The sequence below is a fragment of the Paralichthys olivaceus genome, chromosome 20 (genome assembly GCF_024713975.1).
Source record: "Paralichthys olivaceus isolate ysfri-2021 chromosome 20, ASM2471397v2, whole genome shotgun sequence".
Lineage (NCBI taxonomy): Eukaryota > Metazoa > Chordata > Actinopteri > Pleuronectiformes > Paralichthyidae > Paralichthys > Paralichthys olivaceus.
The window spans coordinates 12,634,904-12,656,324 of NC_091112.1; the positions used below are offsets into that span (position 1 = coordinate 12,634,904).

At 40.8% G+C, this 21,421-nt stretch overlaps 1 protein-coding gene across 1 annotated transcript; it reads left to right on the plus strand.

The window, feature by feature from the left end:
- Positions 1–77: 77 nt before the first annotated feature.
- On the plus strand, positions 78–6,760 carry trappc3 (trafficking protein particle complex subunit 3). The gene is made up of 5 exons (XM_020090347.2): positions 78–258; positions 1,555–1,652; positions 3,806–3,905; positions 5,411–5,593; positions 5,935–6,760. The coding sequence occupies exons 1-5, from the start codon at positions 217–219 to the stop codon at positions 6,052–6,054; spliced, it is 543 nt and encodes a 180-aa protein (XP_019945906.1). The 5' UTR covers positions 78–216; the 3' UTR covers positions 6,055–6,760.
- Positions 6,761–21,421: the final 14,661 nt, after the last annotated feature.

Below are 21,421 nucleotides of genomic sequence, written 5' to 3' on the forward strand. Positions count from 1 at the left end.
GCCGTCCTGCTTTGAATTTCTTACTAATTGCCCTCGATGCTTATTTTAGCTGTGAGGTAACACCGGAAGTTCGAGCTGTCATCCTAGTTGTGCTTGACGTTGGCGGAAGTGAGCGTCTGCACCGTGCTCTGCGGAAACAAACAGTTCAGCCGGAATCAAATAAATAAAGGATTAATATCGAGTCGCCTCCTGTGTAATCCTGTAACCGTGTCCACAATGTCCCGGCAGTCCAACCGAACAACTGACAGCAAGAAGATGGTAGGACATCTACGTCAGATCCCAATCTAGCACGGCTAGCTAGTTAAATGCTAACCGCAGCTAAATAGCGTTAGCTCTCTGTCTCACCTTGTCCTCGTCAGACACAAATGTTTGTGTGACGCAGCTGGATTTGATCTGAGCAGCTTTAAAACAACACGAGACGTGTTCAGATTATTGTTGAACACAGCACGTGCAGCCGTGTGTCGCCCTCTCACTGCGTTCAATTCAAAATCAGAACTAAATGACTGAAACATATTTGTCGCTGAGCTAAACTTTATTTCCTCTGAAATACTTTTGACTTTTTCATCAAACAATCAAAAAGACAGACAGGAATCAGCGACTCTCCTGTGATCGATGTTTAGATGGAGTACAGTGTTTTATTTAGTGCTATAGAAGTAGTATTACAGCTGTATTTGGTCTGGAAATATTATCCATTATATTTATTGGTTATTAAATGTCAATCAAATGTGTTTATCAACAGTTCAAATCTTAATGTTATCGTTAGTATTAGATGTGATTTCAGCACCAGGAGCTGTCCATCGCTGACCTGTTTAACCCCCTGAGCAGGAAGTGGCCCAGTGATCGTTCATTTCTATTTAGACTTTCTGTTAAATTTATTTATTTCGAATAGTACTTTATTTTAAAGGCTCAGTGTGTAAGATTTAGGTGAAAGGGATTTTTGGCAGAAATTAAAATTAAAGTAATCCTAGTTTTCACTGGTGTGTTTCATCTGAATTGTATGAACTGTTGTTTTCTTCATCATAGAATGGGCTCTTTATATTTACATGGAGGGGGGGGGGGTCCTTTTATGATAACTCAAGTTCACCACAGGTTGTCTGTCATGTAGGGAAGGGGAGGATGAAATGATGAGTATTCAACATGCAACTTCACCTCTAGATGTCACTAAATTCTACACACTGAAGACATTGCACTTTAAGCTGAACACAACCAAACTGAAGCTCTATTTTGTGTTGTCTTTGTGAATGAACAAATTGCCTATGTGATCAATTGAAGTATTGTATCAATTTGTGTGTTTTACAAACTTAAGGCAGATAATGTAAGTAGTAACACTATATTAAAAAAGACCCTTATCACCAGGGGCTAATGGTTATGACTGTGTATGTAAGTTTTACTGGACACTCTCTGATGTGTTTATCATATCCTTGAGGTTAGCTTTGTGCTGTGCCATGACACAATAAACCTAATGTATCTGTGTTCTTGGCTTTTTCCAGAGCCTTCCATTGATTTTTTTGGTAGCCTTAATAACATGACATTTTTTGTTGTTTATATTTTTAGAACTCTGAGCTGTTCACACTGACTTACGGGGCCCTGGTCACTCAGCTTTGTAAAGACTACGAGAATGACGAGGAAGTCAATAAACAACTGGACAAGATGTAAGTATGCACTTCTATTGTGTTTTTGTCAAGGTGGGGCGTAGGAGTGCAGCATAAAAGTAGGAAAGATGCTCCCACCTTGGTTCCAAACCAAAGTTAGAAAAAACTGACTCACAAATAACATTATATAATTCATGACCATCACAGGAGAAAAAAGGGATGATGATCAGCAGCAAAAATACAGTAACTAACCCTGGTTCTGTAAAATAACAGTTGAAAATAAAATGGTAGTTCAGTCCTACAGGTTCAGTGATTTATAAAACTAAGTGGGTAAATCTACAAAAGAGGTGAGAAAAATGACAAAATAGATGTGGAGGCCGAGGACAGACCCGAGATTCCTCTGTCAGGTATCTGTCATCGTAGTACAGGAAGAGCCAGCTATTTTTTACCTTGCAGGATGTTGCAGAGAACCCAAACAGCAGCAGACATTTCTCAGGCCTCCCAGCCAGGAGGAGACCAAAAGGTGGAATGCTCAAAGCTCCTCACAGGAACAGACAAACATTCTCACACAAAAATATCCTTACACACAGACACAGGTCAATAATAATTACAACAATTAATAATGAAATAATTGGCTTTCTGAGTTTGGAATAGTGCTACATGAACAATACATTATTTTAGATAGTCTTTTACATTGATTGATGATCATATATAATTTCAATTGGTTTATTATGACATGAACCCTTTATTGGTAACATATATGTTTTCATTTAGGCTAACTATCAAACAAAAAAATCATATATCATAGTATAAATATATGTATCGCTAAGTTCATATTGAGAATGTAAATCACGGTGCCTTCTCCAACATGTTGCTTGTTTAACTTAGGGAGGAGAGGGGGATTTTGATTTGTGTGTCTCCGTTTGGCTCCCAGCTTCCCACCACTCTGACACATTCTACTGTTCTCTGCTCATAATGTACTTTGGCACAAAGTTTACCAGAGGGATGACATAATGAGGTTTTATTTCTCACACTTACGTGTCAGAAGTTCCTCAGGAATCCTGTCATTTCTCAGTGCTTTGAGGTGAACACTGATATGTGTTTTTAAGAGAGAAAAAAAGCTCAGGAATGTCTTACTACACACTCATAAGATTTAGTTAAAATAATTGGTTGATAACTCAAAACTTCAAAATGATGACAGTACTTTGGACTGAGTGTACTTTGCTTTTCTGCTTGTGTAGTAAGCTTAATCTCTGAGATGAGGTCTCACTTATCTGGCCTTAGAAGGCAGCAAGTCTGCACTGCCCTCTCTGCCAACTGGTCACAGACAGACCATGTTAGGAACAGGACGCATCAGTTGGCTTCAGACTTCCAATCATAATTGTCATAATTTTCCAAGTGTATGACCCAAAAATTGCTTGGGACATTAGTAACTGTCTTTTAGCTCTTAACGGTCGACCCAAGCTGTCACCCGTGATTAAACGCACATGCTACTTACACAGTCGTTCCCATCTAATGGGTTGTGGCCTCCTCATCCTCCAGTTTGTGGTGGTTGGTTGTGTTCTTTTAAAAGTCTGTGAATTGTTGCAGCACAAAGCTGCTGAGAACACATTCACCACTGTCTCATTTTGTCTTTACAACAATAAAATAAATCCTTGTGGCGGACTAGACTTCATATAAGCTGATGTAGATGTTTCTTAGATTCTGCAATCATTTAGTTTCTGATTTCTCTTGAAAATGTAGGCTAATTTATGCTGCCTTTACGTACAAAAAGAGATCTGTCTGTCTTAAACTGTCACTGCCCGTATACTTCCATGTGTCTTTTTTCTTGGCATGGTAGAGGGCGACACAGTCGAGAGTTTCTGACAATAAACATGGTGAAGGTGGAGGAGGTTGTGATAATGTACCTCTTAAAAAAAGAGGTGTAAACAGGCGAGTCAACATCATATGTTAACCTGTGGTGTCATTCCTTGAAAGCCACAAAATTTGCATTGTTGTTCTCTTCTGTGTCTTATTTTCATCTCGCTTGAACTAGATGCTACACTGCCCCCACATGATTTCCAGTGGTACTGCTGTTTAGTCTGTATCTGCATAAATGAGCCTTTACCCGACCTTTTGAATGTCTATGCTTCAGCCTATTAGGACTAAGAAGAGGCCAAATAACCTCATCTCTCCTTCTCTTGCTTCTCTCTCTGTCCTTCCCTCTTCCATAGGGGCTATAACATCGGAGTGCGTCTCATTGAGGACTTCCTGGCACGCTCCAGCATCGGCAGGTGTCAGGATTTCCGAGAAACGGCAGATGTCATTGCGAAGGTAATTGCGAAGGTTCCAGGCCAATCAGAGCGTGACCGTGGATCTCTACCAAGATTAAAGGGAGGGGGGAGAAGGAGCATGAGGGAGGACAGGAAGGACAAATTAGAGAGAGGGAACTTGATGAAACACCCTAAAAGTGACCAGAGAAGGAAGAGAAGGATGACGGGAGGAGGAGGGGGAAAAAGTGATGATTGTGGCCAAACAGATGACAAAGCTCCTAGAAAGTGTTACTCTGCATTTTCCTAAATTTGAGGCCAAGATCACATTCCTCTTTGCTTTGTGCGATAGTTACCTTGATACTCAGAAGGTGAGGATTCTCTTACGTGTGGAATGAAATGTCATCCCAGAGAAAGGTGCTGTGTATTCAGAGATACTGTTTCTCAACTACAACTGCAGCACGTTGCGTCTCTCTCTCCTCTCTGTATTTTTTTTCGGTGGAGAGGCAGAGGGACGCAGGGAGACAGTGAACATTGTGTGTTCAGCGCTCCAGCTGTTTTCAAGGTGTTGCTGCAGCTCGCTCGGGGAGTCATACCACAGATGTAACTCTACGCGAGCTCAGGGAGCTGGCTCACGGTCATGAAGTGAAGGGTGATGTCTGTAAACGGAGGAGCACTATGGGACAGCGGTTTGGAAGGCACAGTGACAGCTTTGCCTCAGGATATCACATGACCTGTTGCCAAAATCACCTCAGTCATTCTTCAGTTTAATATACACGGACGAGGCCTGTTATTTGATTAAAAACAGATTTTCATGAATTATTTCATTATTTTTATAATTTCAGTGATTTTTGTTTTTTTTAAAGATAATTGTGTTGATTTAAGGCAGGAATACTGGCCGTGCAACTGTTTTACATTAACAAATAAAAAATCTTCCTACTGCCGCTCCATAATGTTATTGATCGGACGGGCAGAACTGGCACTTTGCTAGCTTCATCGAATTTTGATTTATATGGGCCAGTTTGTCGTCCGTCCTGCAGAAGAACAGGAGCAACAGACAACGGTTACCAGAAAGCAGGTGTGTACAGGTAACACTGTCAGTATTCCACTAATATGAACACATGGTGTCCTGCAGCTGCTTCACTTGATGATGACTTTTACTGTGAAGAAACTGAAAATCAGTGAAGGTGGTTATTCTTTCAGTCAGACTGGTTTGGCAATGATCTGCAGGCTCAGTTGATGTCAAGAGAAATTCCCATAATAGCAAAACCTTAGTGGACAAGACAGATCAGAGCATTGGACCTTGGTATTCTGTAATAATAATACTTTAGTTCGTTTTAGCATCTGTCTGGATAAAGTAATATAACAGAAAAAATGTGTCATTATCTTTGGCTTTGCAGCTTGTTTCTTTTCGTAGCTGTCCGAATCTAAAATCTTAAGATGTATTTTTCTTATCTTCAGGGGATGTGGCACAAACTAATTCACAATGAGACATTACTTTTCAAGTGAGTAATCCTGCTGTGACTTACGTTCATCAACTCCTCACCCTGTTGTGCTTTCTTTCATTAGGTTGCATTTAAGATGTACCTGGGAACCACCCCCAGTGTGACCAACTGGAGCCCGGCAGGAGATGAATTCTCCCTCATCTTAGAGAACAACCCATTGGTCGACTTTGTGGAGCTGCCGGACAACCACAACACGCTGGTCTACTCCAACCTGCTGTGTGGGGTCCTCAGAGGAGCACTGGAGATGGTAAGGCCAACACTTTTACGTCAATATGTAACAGAGTCTGAATCCTTTACAAAATAATACACATTTATTTCATAGAGGAGAAAAAAAGAGTTAAACACTGTCACAGCTACTAATAATTAATAAAACTAACTAAGAATGCAATATGAGTTCTTCTTTGGGTCGTGCCACACACGTCCACATAATTTAATGGACATTAAAAAATAAACAGACCCTCTTTGGTGGAGTTAATAAGACAACACAACAGAAACCAATGAGGATAAAAGTCTCTACTGCGCAAGTGTGTGTGTGTGTGTTAGTGTTTTTGTGCATGACATCATAACTGATCATGAATCGTGTTTTAGGTCCAGATGGCGGTGGACGTGAGGTTTGTCCAGGACACTCTGAGAGGGGACAACGTTACAGAAATCCGCATGAAGTTCATCAAGAGGATTGAAGAAAATCTCCCAGCGGGAGATGAGTAATGGAACTGAAGGAGAAGTTATCCAGGCAACAGCCTTCACTTACAGACTCAAGGGATGAATTAACCAAATTCAAAGCATCTCAATAGGACGTTTCCCTGCAATTTTGAATATTACATTAGAGTTGAATGACTTCGTATAAACACCACAGCCTGGATCATTCACATTAAAAGTTTGAAAGGAACAATGACTTGTGTTATAAAATTGAGTTATAACTTCTGGCATCTTTGTCCTCCGGTGTTTTTTCTTCTATCAGTGTTAGGAGAAGAAAGGAGACAATTTAGATTCATCCCAGACAAATGAAAAACTGTACACTATGTAAACACAACATCATAACACAACTCTGCTACCTTGATTATTTTATGGGTGACAAAAAAATGTATTGAGTGACCTGTGGTTCCATCTGGCAGTGTAAAGGAATGAAAAACACTTTGGACTATTAATTTGTCACCATCCCACATGGAAAGTCACTTTTTCTTCATTTATAATTTCATTTTATTTCCTTTTTCCTAAAAAGAATGATGTGTCTTCTGTGACCATGTTTATTTTTTTCCAGTGCAAGGCTGGAAAGTCCTACATTGTAATGTTATCATGTTTTCGTCTTGTTTTGCTTTTTTTTCTTATTAAGATCACATTCTATATTGCTGCCAATTGTCTGGCATGATAATTTATGTAGATTAATTATGTCAAATAAATGCAACATATTTGATTTGATAGTTTTATCTCATGTTTAGATGAGTGAGGCTTAATAAAGAGCCTGTTGTGCGACCTGGAAGTTATAACAACACACACACACACACACACACACACACACACACACACACACACACACACACACACACACACACACACACACACACACACACACACACACACACACACACACACACACACACAGTGTGTCCTCTGTACCACCTTGCCAGTTCTGCTTCAGGGTGCTGTGAGAGTTTTATCCCTTTGGAGTACTGCAGCCACTCTGCAAAGGCAAACAATAACAGACCTAATGTCTCTGTTATGTTTGTTCAGGGTACATGGGAATATTCTTTGTGTGTGTGTGTGTGTGCGTGCGCAGAAAAGTAAAGGCTGCTTAAGTCAGAGTCACCAGTGCTTGGTTCTGGTTGTCACACCTGTGAATGTCTTTACGTCACCCAGAAGTAAAGAACACAACTTCTCATTTAGGTTCCAGTGCACACCTCGTCAATAACGTAAAACACAGACGACCATTCACACACACACACACACACACACACACACACACACACACAATTCATCCCTGCTGCTGCTTTAGAAGCAAAAATATGTTCTGGATATACAGGAACCATGTTTTTTGTCTTTTACTGTGTAACAGAACAATAACATTTGTACCAAACTCTTGAGTCTGTTTAAAGCACTTAGAGGATGAGATTGTCAGATAGGGATTTCCTGTTGGGAAAATCTGTCAGCTATTTGCTTCTGGAAACCCTCAGTCTCTTAACATCCTATTTTATAGTTGCTATTGCATGAAACACATATCTGCTTTTACAGTTTTAGTATTATGGCATATTCTCCCATCAGCCACCAGAGGCTGCTGTGTGCTTTATGTTCCTTCGCTGTTGGCTTTATTGTACCAGAGTATGAGGCTTAAGTTATGTACATTGAGCTTTTTTTGGCCAAAGATGGATATTGTGGGGGTTAATGCATTCCTTTATTTGTGGGAGTAGAGTCATAGCTGCCAGAAAACATAAATAAAAGGTTTATTTTCAGATTATAAATTAGAAAGGAAGGAGCAGTTGATTCACAGTGGTTGGGCAGAGTGGCCAATGCCAATTTGTGGACATGGGCTCAAGATTAGACAAATGATGACAACATGCAGTCTTTGTACTTTGTAATCCTGAGGAAGATGTAATAGGATGGGATTACTTAGTGTCATTCACTGCCTTAAGCTTTTGCCTACACCTGTTTGAGGGTATGTGCTCATTTAAAAGGTTTAAAAGTGGAAGCATTGCGAGAGCTGTGGGTAAGCAATAAGCCCAGGAAGCCATTAGGCGATCTCTCAATACATTACATGCACATATCTACGCACCCTGTAGGCCCGAGATGTGGATGTTGGATGGGACGCAGGGTCTAGTTTTCGAGCAGAAGCTCAATGTAAATGACTTGGCAGGGGGGAGTGAATGGACAGCTGGGTTTGTGTATTTGTGAAAACCTTTATCACTTTGCCATATGTTCACAAAAATTTAACCTGACAGACGCACACGGGGGCATGTGCAAATACTGTGCAAGGAAGCCAAAGTGAGGATGAAATTTATTACCACCCGTGTGCTCAAAAATAGGTGTTAATACACACTTGAAGGACCTTGTTTAAACACACAAATACGCCATTTTTCTGTTTCCTAGCCCTTAAAGTTCCACCTCTATGTCTAGTGAGAGTTTTGTGTTGATTGTTTCCACAGTTTTATCCATTAAACAAGAAAGTATTGAGACTCCAAACTAACTTAACGCTCCGTTATGACTTCACTCCTCATAACGTGTGCATCTGTGATTCCTATTCCCTTTGCAAGACTGCAGATGTTGTCACAGAATGAAAAAACAAGGAGGCAAAAAAGCGAGTTGTTGCTGAGGCACTTAAGACTCTCCCTGAGCCACGAGGAATTGCTTTGAAGATGCTATTTTTATCTATTGTTTTTTCCCCCTCTCCTGTCTCTCCTCCATAGTTTTTTATTTAACCCCACATGTGCATAGGCAGTTTGGGTGATGAGTATTTTCCATCACTCATATCTCATACCAGTGGCGGATCTAGGATTTAACTGAATCAGAGGCCATAATGGGCACACAATTTGCACAGGGGGGACATTTTTATATCAACATTCACACAATTCTTGATTCTGTAAAGTGCAAATTAAAGTCATTCCTTGTTTACTGTTGACTTTGTAGCTTTGAGTCACACATCATTGAATACATTTTGAAAAATGTTCCTAACACTGTACACCTTGTGTTCTTAAATATTTTTAAGTAATTATTTTCTATTGTAGTATTGACTACTGACAGGACTGCGGCACCCCTGGCCCCACCTGATCCATCCCTGTCTCATCCCCAGTATGTTCAGTGTCTCCCATTGGCAAACACGCTGCTTCAATTTCATATTTCATTCTATGTTATTATTAAGATTATTTATTGCAGCTGGCTTTATATTTTAGAAAACTTTATTAAGACAGAGCTGGAAAACAAGTAGCAACTGTTACAGGCCTGAGACAACGCACGCCGATCTGCTTTAAGCTAGCTAAATGTTACCATGTGGCCTTTATGGGAAACAAATGGGGAAAGGCACGCTGTGACAGTAAAGCCCAAGCACACAGCCTGGTATTGACGTGCGCTTATTGAATACCGCATCCCTTTCCTCCACCTCCACTTCATTCAATTCCTCCAACTGTTTTCTTAGTTTTCCCACTTTATTTTCTCTTTTTTCTTTGCTACACTCATCCCATCGGATTGCTGATCTCAGTCAAAAGAAAGGAATCGTGATAGTCAAACTTTTAGGGAACATCCTCTGATGGGAATTGTGTTGTCTCTCAGTTGGTGTAAGGGCTGACTAAAGATGCAGTCACCCAGGATTTGCAAAGGTTTCCGGAGTGCGTGTTTTGTGTCTGGTCAGTGGAAAGAGCGGAGATGACAGTAAGATGGACAGCACTCTGTAAGCAGAGAATGCAATGAGTCAGCAGTAAGTCAGTGTTCATGGTTTAAAAAAAAATCCAGACAGTCTGAATAATTTTCTCAGACACTGTGGGAAGAGGTTTAATGAGCACGTTGCTGATGTGCACCTGAAAAATGCTCGCATGAACACCAGACGATAATTGATTGTCTCCACACTAAAACCCAGTGAAAGTGTGACTTTTGTGGTTCTTGCGGATGTTTCCCTGAGATTTATGTGAATAGACACCTCAGTAAATCGATGTGAATGTGTTTTTTCAAGGTAAGTATGAGTTGATGGGGTGTTCGGTCACAGCGTGTACCCGCTGAAATCTGCTCCGGCATCTGCAAGCCATTTGGAATATGAATCATCACCCACTTCCAGACAAACTGTTGAGCACTTCCTATAAATATAAGAACTCATGCTTTGCTCAGCCATTTAGCAAGGACCGGTGCATCCAATAGGAAATGAGGAGTTTGTAGGCCTCGTGAAGTTTTTGTTTGGGTCATCAGGAGTGTTGGCAGAAAGGGTGAGATGAGGAACAAAACTGATAAAGCACACCTCACCGAGCTTGAAAATAAAAGCACGGATCAGATCCAGCCAACTCGTACAATGAAATCCTGGATCACCAGAGTCACAAGGGATTGGCGTTAACAAAGAAAACATCTATTCAGCAGGAAGACATGTCAGGCTGAAATCGGTTCAAAGCTGGGTCTCTTTTCTGTATTAGCAGTGACCTGGCTGGTTCCAGGAGGGTTTCAGTCGGAGCCCAGGAGGACGCCGAGCCATTTAATGCCTTGTTTTGAGTTTTTCCTCTTTCCCTTTCTTCCAGGCTTTTTGGATGGGAGCTGCTAAGCTGCCTTCACTCTGCTTCCAATTTCCTCCTGCTCTTTCGTTCTTCCTCTTTTCTTCAGGATCTGATGAAGAGGAGTTTGTAGACGTTCCCGATGATACAGGTTTTACCCGTTCCAGATCCTCTTTATCTTTGTGCCTCATTTTCCCACAATACGCTCAACTTTTGTCTTGTTTTTCTCCCTCCTTTCCTTTTTTCTGACCCCGCAGCCGCACGAGTTTATGTAACAGCAGCAGAACTCTCCAGCTTGGAACGGCCTCTCTTGAAGATGGAGCGAGGAGAATGAGTGGGAGAGAACAAAAAAAAAGGTGTCATGTATAATTTTACACAGGCTCGCCCTGGGGGCAAACGGCACCTAACCTTAGACTTCATTATTCCTGGGCCTTTTCCTCCAAATGCACATATGTAAGAATATATTTATATCATTCTCTCAGGCAGTAACAAATATGTTAATTCCAATTGAAACGCAGGAATGTGAAAGTCCTGGTTTGCCCTGGACTAAAATCAAACCAGGCTTCCCTCCCAGAGCACAGGGCTGCCTAGAGGCTGCACACCAGCTGCACTGGACGGGATATCTCCGCTCAACACTGCCAAGCATGAACCGACCGTCTGTGTGTTTGTGTGTGTGTGTCACATTAAGCTCAAAATAAAAAACGCACCATACCCTGATTAGATAGAAGTACTTCTGATGATGCATGACTCCCAAACTGGCCATATATCTAACTTTTAAAGCACGAAATCTGAGATAATATCGCTGCATAAATCTAAACACCAGCTCTGAGGCTTTACGTCTTCAGCAAGTCATTTATTATCCTCCCACTGCAAGAAACCCTCACACAGGTCTGTGTGATTGTGAAGGGTCTGGATGTCGTATTAAGGAGGGTAGACATTTCAGGCCCGAGTTGGCTTTCCATTGAAAACACCTCAAGCTGTCACACTGTAAAATGAGACTGGAATCTGAAGATTGGACTGGGATTTATGGCAAATCCCCATCTTGAGAGATGCGTGATGGGGCAATTATTAGCTATATTTCCATCCAACTGCTGAATAAATTTATGTGCAATCCTCACATTAATGTATTATTAATATTACATTAATATGAATATAATACATTCATCAAGGCTAACACATACCTGCTACATGAGCTTTGGGGAGGACACTTATTTACCATGACATAACTAAACAGGTCCTCCCATTATCCTGAAATGAAAACATACCGGATACAAACTCTGCCATCTTGTGCTGATGACAACATTTTTGAGCCAGTGTCTGTGCAGTAGCAAATTGAGGATAGAGGCTTGAGGTCCCATCATCGGGCTGCATCCTCTTTGCTCCATTACTAAAATGATTGACAAGCTAAAAACCCCCAAATGTCCCCTGGTGGTGTTGCTAGATAAAAACTCAGGGACAATTCATCCTCCTGGGACCAGGAATGTTAAAAACCAAAACCATCCAGTAGTGTTGCTGTTGAGATATTTTAGAAGTGGACTTAAAATGGTGGTTTGACAATAACACTGCCAACTTGAGAGCCACAGCACAAGAATAGTATATTGAAACAATCTTAATTTCCCCAATCATTTCTACCCTTAAACCTGTTGCTTTTAATGACATGGCCAGACAATTGCTCTCAATGTCACTCTCTGTATTCTTTTTATGAGGGGCTAGTGTTTCTCCATCTCAGCAGATTCTGAAGTCAGCAGTCATGTGTTTGCCCAACTGTTCTTCAAAGTCTTTTTTTTTATTGTTGCCAGGTTCAGGACCTCTTGTTCACCTGCTGGGCACAGACACAAAGGCCTCATGGTGATGAGAGATTTATGTAATGGGCCCTATTTATCAGACAGGCTAATATGCACAGAGCGTGCCTCTTCTCTGATCCGTGATGGAAATCAAAGGTCAAATGAGATTACAGATGCAGTAGATTTAAAATAGCTCGTGAAAGGTGTAGTTCTCACACTTTCAGTACAGGAGGAGTGATTTTCTCTGCCCTTTTTTTGCCTGAAGGGGAAAGAGGGCAATGAAGATCCTTTGCTTCCAGGTGTATGGCTTTACACAATGTATGATTTTGGAAAACAACATCATGACTTCTGCTTACTATATGTGGGACATATTAGGACTAGGGTGGATGTTTTTATTACAGGAAAAGACACTGCGTTTCACCTTGCGTGATCCTGAGAGAGAACGAGATGTAATGTGTACCTGCATATATTTACTGTCCTTCGAGTACAACACATGCTGTAAATATATTTGAGATGCATAATGTGAGCGTACTCTCAAAGGGAAATGTTCATTCCAACCATATGTAGCTGGATGTTGAACTTTTTTCTATTCCCTTGCTCGTGTCATTCAGTAATGCGAGCACCATGCCAAACTTTTACTTAACTTTTTATGGCCTCTGAAATTATGATGTTTGTGTGCGCGTGCATACATACTGTACTGCAGAGAATGTATCCATGCGTACACATGTGCATCTGCTTCACCTCTTTGCCTCCCTATGAGGTTTTGTTTCTCAGTCAAGGCAGAGGTGCTGAAAGCGCTCTCCGCGGGCCTCATATCGTACAAGCCTTTTTCTAATTAGCCGGCCAGGTTGTTTTCAGTGGTGCTTAAATCTACTGTAAATCTGGCCCAGACCAAACACCCACTGGGTCCTGGTCCGAAGGGACAGATCGAGAGAGGAAGAGGGAGGAAGCTGTCAAAAGCGGTGTAGCATTTTGTGGTATGGTTTCCGGGCCTCTTATGGTGCAGGTCAGTGTCTGGCTATCCGTCTGTCAGCATCCCCGTCAGTAAGCCAGGTAAAGGACTGTCATATGGTTTTGGTTTCATGCAGGAAAAAATCAAAAAGAAGGACAGATTTTGATCTCAAACACACAGTGAGTATCTTATTGTCACCAAGTGAGATTCTCAGTGTTTGTTCATCTCTCCAGTCGCTCTCATCTGAGCACACTGCGGTTTATGTTTCACGGTAACTATAAACCAATTTTATTGTTAATATGTTGCCATAACATGTAATTATTTCCTATTCCCCCTCCTTTATTTCTATGAAAGTGTTTCTTTGATTCAGAAATGTAACCATGCAGTCAAACCCAAATTGTGTTGCGAAGAAACAAAGGAAACTGAAACATAATCACAGAAGACAATCTGTTTTCAGAAAACCACATTTGGTTTCTTTTGCACTCGGCATGCAGCACGCACCATGGAGACATTTTTAGTGGACATAAAAGCCAGTGGGGCTGAGTGAATGAAACCTGGATGTCCTCGGAGATGTGCTTTGGAAGACAAGAGCATGATTTGAAAAATGAGGGAGAATCCAACATTCACATTTTTCTCTCTACTTTTATCTTAGCTTTGTCCTTCTCTGTTTTATCTGCTTCTTGGCAGGTGTGAACAAGAGCAAATATGATGTTGTGAGAAAGATGAGGACATGCATTTGCCAAGATGGAAGTGCTGACCCTGTCTTTTAAGAAGTATGTTTATCTGGCACGAGTAACCTGTGCATGACTTGGTCCACATTAGTGTTTCCAATCTTTTTCTTCATTACCTGATATACTTATCAGAAACTGAAGGTTTGCCATGTTTTTTTTATTATGTATTCCTCTTGAAATCTGAGTATCAATCAATATTTATGTACACGTAAGAAACAGCTGTAGAAAACGGAAATACCATTTGCGCCCCAGTCTTTTCTAACTATGTCGTTTTTAGAGGGATGCAATAGCCATTACGTCCGGCCACTTCTTTAATCCTTTCGGTTTGTAAAGTAAAATGTGAAAAGTATTCTCCTGCAGAACTAAACAGAACCGATTTGTGTTTGTACTGATCCACAGGTTTTACAGCATTTTCTCAGTAGAAATTAGAAAAACTTCTGTCACAATTTTAGATTCATTTTGTCTCTTATACATCACAGGAAAGGTTCTCGGCAGCAGCTACAAAACATTAACTCATAAGCGATCTCACTGCATGGCTTTGCTGTATTTCATAATATGTGCTGCAATAAGAATTTGACTCAAACATTAAATCTACTTTAACACGTGAGGCTAGAGGCGCCAACCGTCCAAATGGCGACACCTCTGCCATGAATGCTGGATCTACCAGGGTGGACCTGCTTATAGAAACTCAAAGACTGGACTGTTCACAGACAAAACTGCCCATTCAAACCCAGCTCCGGTGCTGCATGGTCTGGTTCAATTTTACAACATTAAGGGAGGGGGTCTTAAAAACATGCCCTGTCAGTACTCAACCTCCGAAAAATGTAACTGATTTGCACATAAACACACACACACACACACACACACACACACACCTGCACATAGCTCACCGATCTTTGACACATGCCGGGAGGTAGGTGGGGCCGCAGTGTTACCAGGACATTTATGATCATGACATCATCATGGCAGGTGATGGAGTGCTGTGTCATGCTTTGTTTGGTTTTCCAGCTCTATCCGTATTAGCAATAACACCAGCTCTTGGAAAACGTGTGAGGGGAGGATACAACCGTGATTGGCGCGCAACTGTGTGGGGAGGAAAAAACATAAAATAATAACCCAGGGGGTGAATGTGCTCTGAAGAAATCTGGCATTGAACATAAGTGTTTAATTATAAGAAGGCGCTGCCAATCACAGTCTCAGCTCCTGCGACCAGTGCCCCCACTGTTCCTTCACACCTCAGCGACCCGTGACCCCCTACACACACCCCAAACGATAACACTGTGCTTCTTGTGACACACGAGGCACCTCTCAACACCTTCATACTCAACCTACTGCATGATGGTCACATATAGTGTAGGGCCAAATACATATGTATAAACCTGCAGGTACATTTGGTTCAAAGGACTGAACCATTGGTTTGAATGTTGTAGCCCAACTACAGTGTAGTTACATGAATAAAATATAAATGTATTTTCTAAATCATTTCATGTGTTTTTAAATACATTTTCAGTCTTCAACAATTGTAATTTAAGTTTCATGGAATTGTGCCATAGATGCAAGCACAGCTTGTTCATGGAAATTTACACACTTTTGTACAAAAACAATCAAACACATTTCATAATTGCCATGTATATTGATTGACTTCCACATTTCTATTTCTTGGTAACATAGCTCATTCATGTGATTTGTTTTTGCAAATGTATGCAGTTTATTTCTAATAGACTAAGACACCCAAAACCACCAGTATGTTTCTTTACATGTGTGAACAAAAAATATTATGATGGATTATATCATGGACGTTTAGTATTTTTATAGCTAACAGCAATGAATAGGAAACTAGAGATCACTGAGAAGGTAGATAATTAATGTGATTTGTAGCTAATGGGCTATAACACACACCAAGCCCCTGATGTGGTCCTTAAAGTCAATGAACAGGACTAATTTAAAGAATTGAAAAGGAGAGACTGAACGACTGCTGGATAAATGAATGGAGTGATGGTGGAATGTAACTTTTCATCTAGAATATCAATATAAAAAATAGAAACTCAGACTTTGAGCCTAAAAAACAATATTTATGTCTACGATTGAAGCAATAGAAGTGGCCAGCAGTGCAAGGTGTTGATACTTCCATCCGCAAGGAAAGACTAACAGGGCAAGTGTATGGTTCCATGAAGTGTGAGTCATTAGCTCTCACCTATTTTTAGAGCCTTGTACCCTAATTAAAAATGGTACACTGTGCCTTAAAATAGTAACATGCTTGGAAAATGGCTGATGATATTTCCATTTTCACATTTTGTGTGAATGCGTAAGGCGTGTGATGTGGTTCAAACTAATTGATGGTGTAATGTTCTCAAAGACACGGCATGTGTAGACTCACCCTTGCTAATGGTGTTCTAAAGGCCAAGTGGGCCTGAAGCACCAACCAGCAGCTCCAAGAAAATGCACAATTGTTTCCAGCCCTGAAAGGGCTTTGTACACATTATAGACTGTATATAAAGATGGAACACGTGCCTCCACTTCCTCCCACTATACAGAAATGAAGCTAAAATATTCCAGACACAAACGCTGCCATCTTGCACCACAGATGTAATCTGGAGTCTGAAATTTTGATATCAAACAACTAATTTAAACCAAACTTACCAGAACAATTTGCACTTGAACATACTATTTTTAGAGAAGCTGCCCAAAACTTTAATTGTGGCCCATGTCCCACCTGCTAACATGGAGGAAGCGTGGTTTATGACATATACTGCAACCAGCCATCAGTGGGCAATCGAGATGCTTTAGCTTCACTTTTAAGGAGCTGTCATGTTGTCTATCTTTATTTACAGTCTATGGTACACACCTATGACAAATGTTTAAAGGGCAGCAGGATGATAACAATGTTTCCTGTCTGATGTTTTCGTTTCAGGACACCCAGAGACCGAGGTGGGAGGAGTGTTGGTACCACAGCTGACAGATGTGTAGGAAAAGGAAGACGGATGCACTTCTGTGACCTGTGAGTTGGGTGTAGGAAATGTGAATCATCATCTGGGGCCAAGTCAGACCAGGTCAGTCTGTCTACATCTGTCATTCTGTACAGTAGCCTCTTGTTCAGTATTGACACATTTTGATTCCATTGAGAAACTGAGAAAGTGCACATCACTAACCTTTCACAGATAACACGCCGTTATCTGTGAAAAGATTAGAGCATGAGCTTTGCTCAAACTTTCTCATCTCTAAACTCCTGGCCAGTCACCATGCAATGTAAGGATGGAAGTCAGGTTGTCATATTTGGAACGTTACACAAAATGTTTTGACAAACATGGGTTTGGGTGATGCAGACCTCATCAAATAAAAAAACTGTAATGGAGGACCCAACTGCATTATCCTAATAACAATTGGGGCTTCTGGTTGCTCTGTTGGTTGACCCCTTAAAGGTAATTATGTGGTCAGTGGTGCAAGATAATTGGCTTCCATTATCCTTGTCTGGATGAGAGAGGGCAAACAAAGCTGTCCTGCAGAAGAGGGTTACAATAGTCACCCCTCTGCCCACTTAATCAAGGCAAATTTTGAGGTGAAACTGGAGAGGTCATCCCACATTTTGGAGGAACTTGAGATTGCTGGGATTTAGGGGATAAGGTATGAAAGAAGAAATGACAAGATATATAATTGGGCATTATTACTAAAGAGCGGTGTTACACGAATCAATATGGATGGAGGATAAGATGTAAAGGAAAGATTTAAGCTTTGTGTTTGCAAGTCTATATCACTTAAGATATTTCTATGCATAAAGATAATTGTTTCTCTTTTTTGTTTTTGTTTTACTCCATCGTCATCTCCTAATCCTTTAACTCCTCCTAAGCATATTTTTTTTCGGTCTTGTGGTTCCCAACTGATTATTCTAATTTAACTGAACATAAATCTCTTTCACTGGTCTTTAACATGGACTTACCACTGCATAGCAGGCCTGGACAAATGCACATTTCTTCATAAACCCCTCTATCCTATTTATAAGACTATTATGCTTGCATATTTCAATTGGCATGGAGTGCTCATGAGGGGTGGAGGAGGAAAGGGTGAGAAGGAGGTGAGAGAGGGTAGGAATGAAAAACACAGAGAGGTCAGTGAGAGAGACATTTCTTTCTTTCACACCATATGTTACTGTAAGATATTCATTTCCTCTGCGATTCCTCTCCCTCCCTACAGCCTTTTGTTTTTCTTCTCCATCACTGTCAGTGTACACTGGCTGAGGTAGTCCAGGTCGCATCAAGTCCACTGGATCCCGTCTCTATCTTGGATCCCTCCCTTCAAATCGGTTTCCCAAATTGTAAACTGTGCAGAGCGCAGCTGTGGCGGTAACCCGAGAGTTTTCTGTTGTAGCTCTGAGTCGCCAAAGCCCATTAAAAATGAACATGTTTGACTTCCGAGCCTGATTTTGTGATTGAACTAAATGGACAATCTTATTTATCAAATCAAATCTAGATAGAGATCTGTTGACTTCATGTGAGATTTCTAGTCAAGCTTGAGATGCGGCGGCAACAAGACTTGGTAAAAGGGTTTTGATTTGTAAGCCTGGGAAATGTTATAAATGAATGTCATCCAGTAATTAATAGATAATTTAGCAATCAATGCAAGTGGAAAAGGGGATTTCCTTCCATAATTTCTAGCTAATTGTTCATCTTTTTGCCTTTATCCTTTTTAACCTCAGGCCATAAGTGTGTCTCCACTAGTATGAAGTTATTATTTAAGAGTGCAGTATGGCTCTGAGTTCAGATGTTCTTATAATAAAATCATAAAAAACGACTGTGGTTGGACTTCAATATGCAAAGCATTCTGGCTCTCAGAGACCCAATATACAGTAAGTCATTCCATGTGGAAAGGGAGGGTCGATGAGTCTGACAGTGTCACACGCTTCTGTTGCAGTTCCCATGCACAGTAGCCAAGGATCCTTGTTAAATCATGCAGTTAAGGTGGTGTTCCAGTCTCGGAATGCTGCCGCTAACATCATCGGAACCCGTCAGAAGGAGCAAGATGTTGATCCAGCCTGATCCAAATGTGATCCATTTTCTTTTCACGAGATAAATCTCTGCAAATCAAAGGTCATATAGACATTTGTTCAAAAACATTTGCTCAGTGGTTTTTTATGCTGACAGGAAGCTGAACTGTCACTCGGGGTAACCAGAGGATACCATACATCTCTGTCCTGCCTGTGGATTTTCTTTGGTTGTGGACTTTTTGTGCGGTTTATATGTTCATGTCAGCAACAAATAAACCCACCAGGGTCTTGGAATTGTCCAAAAAATCTCCATTGTTCAGGCTCCATCAGCTAAACTCCTAATTTTCTCAGTCCCATTTTAGAAACATTCAAAAAATGTAGTTTTGAGGCTCAGTTTTCAGGCCTTGATGTTTTGTTTTTCCCAGTCAGTCCAAATTGGGCAAATTTTTCACAATCTCACAAATGACTATTTTCTAAACCCCTCCTCTATACACTGATTGTACGATCTTAACTTTCTTGTCTTTCTTGGTTTGACATTCTTTTATTTTTTTCCTAGTGAAATGTCAGAAACATGCCAGTGGTTATTCATCCTGATAGCTGGCTTTTGTCCAAACATTTCAGCTGTAATTTCATACTAGAAGTCAATGGTAAATCCTTGTAGCTCACAAAACAACTTTCCTAGAAGGTATTTCAGTATCAATTTGAGCTCCCAACCATATAGGTACATCAAACCTATCAAGCCTTGGATGTCTCTACATTTGGATGGGTTTATAGTAGGCTAAGAGAGATCCCAGCCATGTCTTTTTTAGCCTTCCCAAAAGTAAAATCACAACAAAAAAGTGTTCGGTTTTGGGACCTGCTAGGCTCTGGGCCTGCCGCAACTCCACCAGTGCCCGACTGGGACATCTCCCTGACACTCCTTACAGATAACCTTTCTCTGGAGCAGCTGGCTCCCCAAATCTTGTCATGCCATCTTAACAATAACCAGAACCTGTCTCTTCAGAGAGCTCACCAGTGGCTTTCTGTAGCTCCTTGCCCCATAGCCCTAGTTCTGGAGCAGGTGAAATATTGACCTTTTAACATTCATTGTATCGATATACAATCTCCACTGTGCTGAAGTTTTGCTTTACCTCCCCCTTCCCTGCGCTCCACAACCAGCTTCTTATAGTTTGCCCTCTTCCTTTCATGGGCTGCCTTCAACCCAGCATGGCACAGTCAGCTCTACCAGATTCACTGATTTAGCAATGTATTAAACTGTTGTTTTTCAGCTCTATATAGGCCAACATCATTAGCATGTCTCGCTAACCAGTTTACCAAACTCCAAGGTCGAGCTACACATGCTTGTGGAGTTACAGGTTTCATACAAAATGCTCTGTTCATTCCTCTGTGTCTTGAAGAGTTCTTAACAGTTACAGCTTACAATCATCCTGTTTTTTTTATTTAATCCGGTGAAGTTCGCCAAACTAGGTTATTTCCATTTAAAGCCTATGCAAGATACAGTGGATTTGCTTTCAGTAATCACGTTTGTCCCAAGTCAAATCATCACCATAAGTATTTAATTACTGTAACCGTATCGCGTAGCTTCTGTATGATAGTCCAGGAACTTGAGGGAAAGGTAATGATGTTTTTTAAGATACAGGCGATATCATATTGCACACACAGACTGCTGCTCACTTTCCTCTCTCTCTCTCTCTCTCGTGCTGACTCACAAACACACACAAAGAAACACACAGACACAGACTCATTTGACGTCCCTGACCCACTTCAGTTTATACTTCAGTTTGTTTGTAATGATGCCTTAATATCAGCACTGATCATCACATTATGATCGATACTTTTCTTAAATGATTAAAATATTTCTTCATCAAATTATGTTGAGTCCAAAAAATGTCTTACAAAATGAATTTGGTTTTTTTTTGGTGAATTTTTGTCCCCTTTACAACTGGCCAAAATGAGAGTCACTGGCCAGGATTAGGAAATATTCAATATTTTCAAGTGGTAATTCTACTACCATCATCATTACAAACATCATATGTGTTGCCTTTCCAAGAAGCACAGTAGAGATTCATCACAACAGATAATTTGTCATCAGACACAGTGAATGCAGTCATGTTTTCTGAGGACATAACCAAAGCATTGCTGGGATAATATGTAGCGTGGTGGTGAATGTGAATGGGGAGACATTTTTTAACCTGAGTTCTTTATAGAATCCATATCCATCTTCAGCTGGCCCTTTTTGGAATCAGAGCATTAACACAGAGGCCTATCCTGCACAGTGTCCCCCAGAGAGAGTGAAGAGGAAAGAGCCTGACACAATGATGGAGAGAGCGGAAAGGAGGATACCAGATATAGACAGAGACCAAAACCCTGTGTCTGAAAGCGACAGTTATATTCAATCCAATACAATGCTGCAATTCAAGACCTGTGCTCTTGCTTTTGTCAAATCATTTGTG

Bases quoted from the DNA above. Each gene is read 5' to 3' on its own strand.
- trappc3 (XM_020090347.2), top strand. From the start codon at position 217: ATGTCCCGGCAGTCCAACCGAACAACTGACAGCAAGAAGATG. The intron at 1,653-3,805 runs GTAAGTATGCAC...CCTCTTCCATAG, and splicing joins AATAAACAACTGGACAAGAT to GGGCTATAACATCGGAGTGC. The intron at 5,594-5,934 runs GTAAGGCCAACA...ATCGTGTTTTAG, and splicing joins TCAGAGGAGCACTGGAGATG to GTCCAGATGGCGGTGGACGT.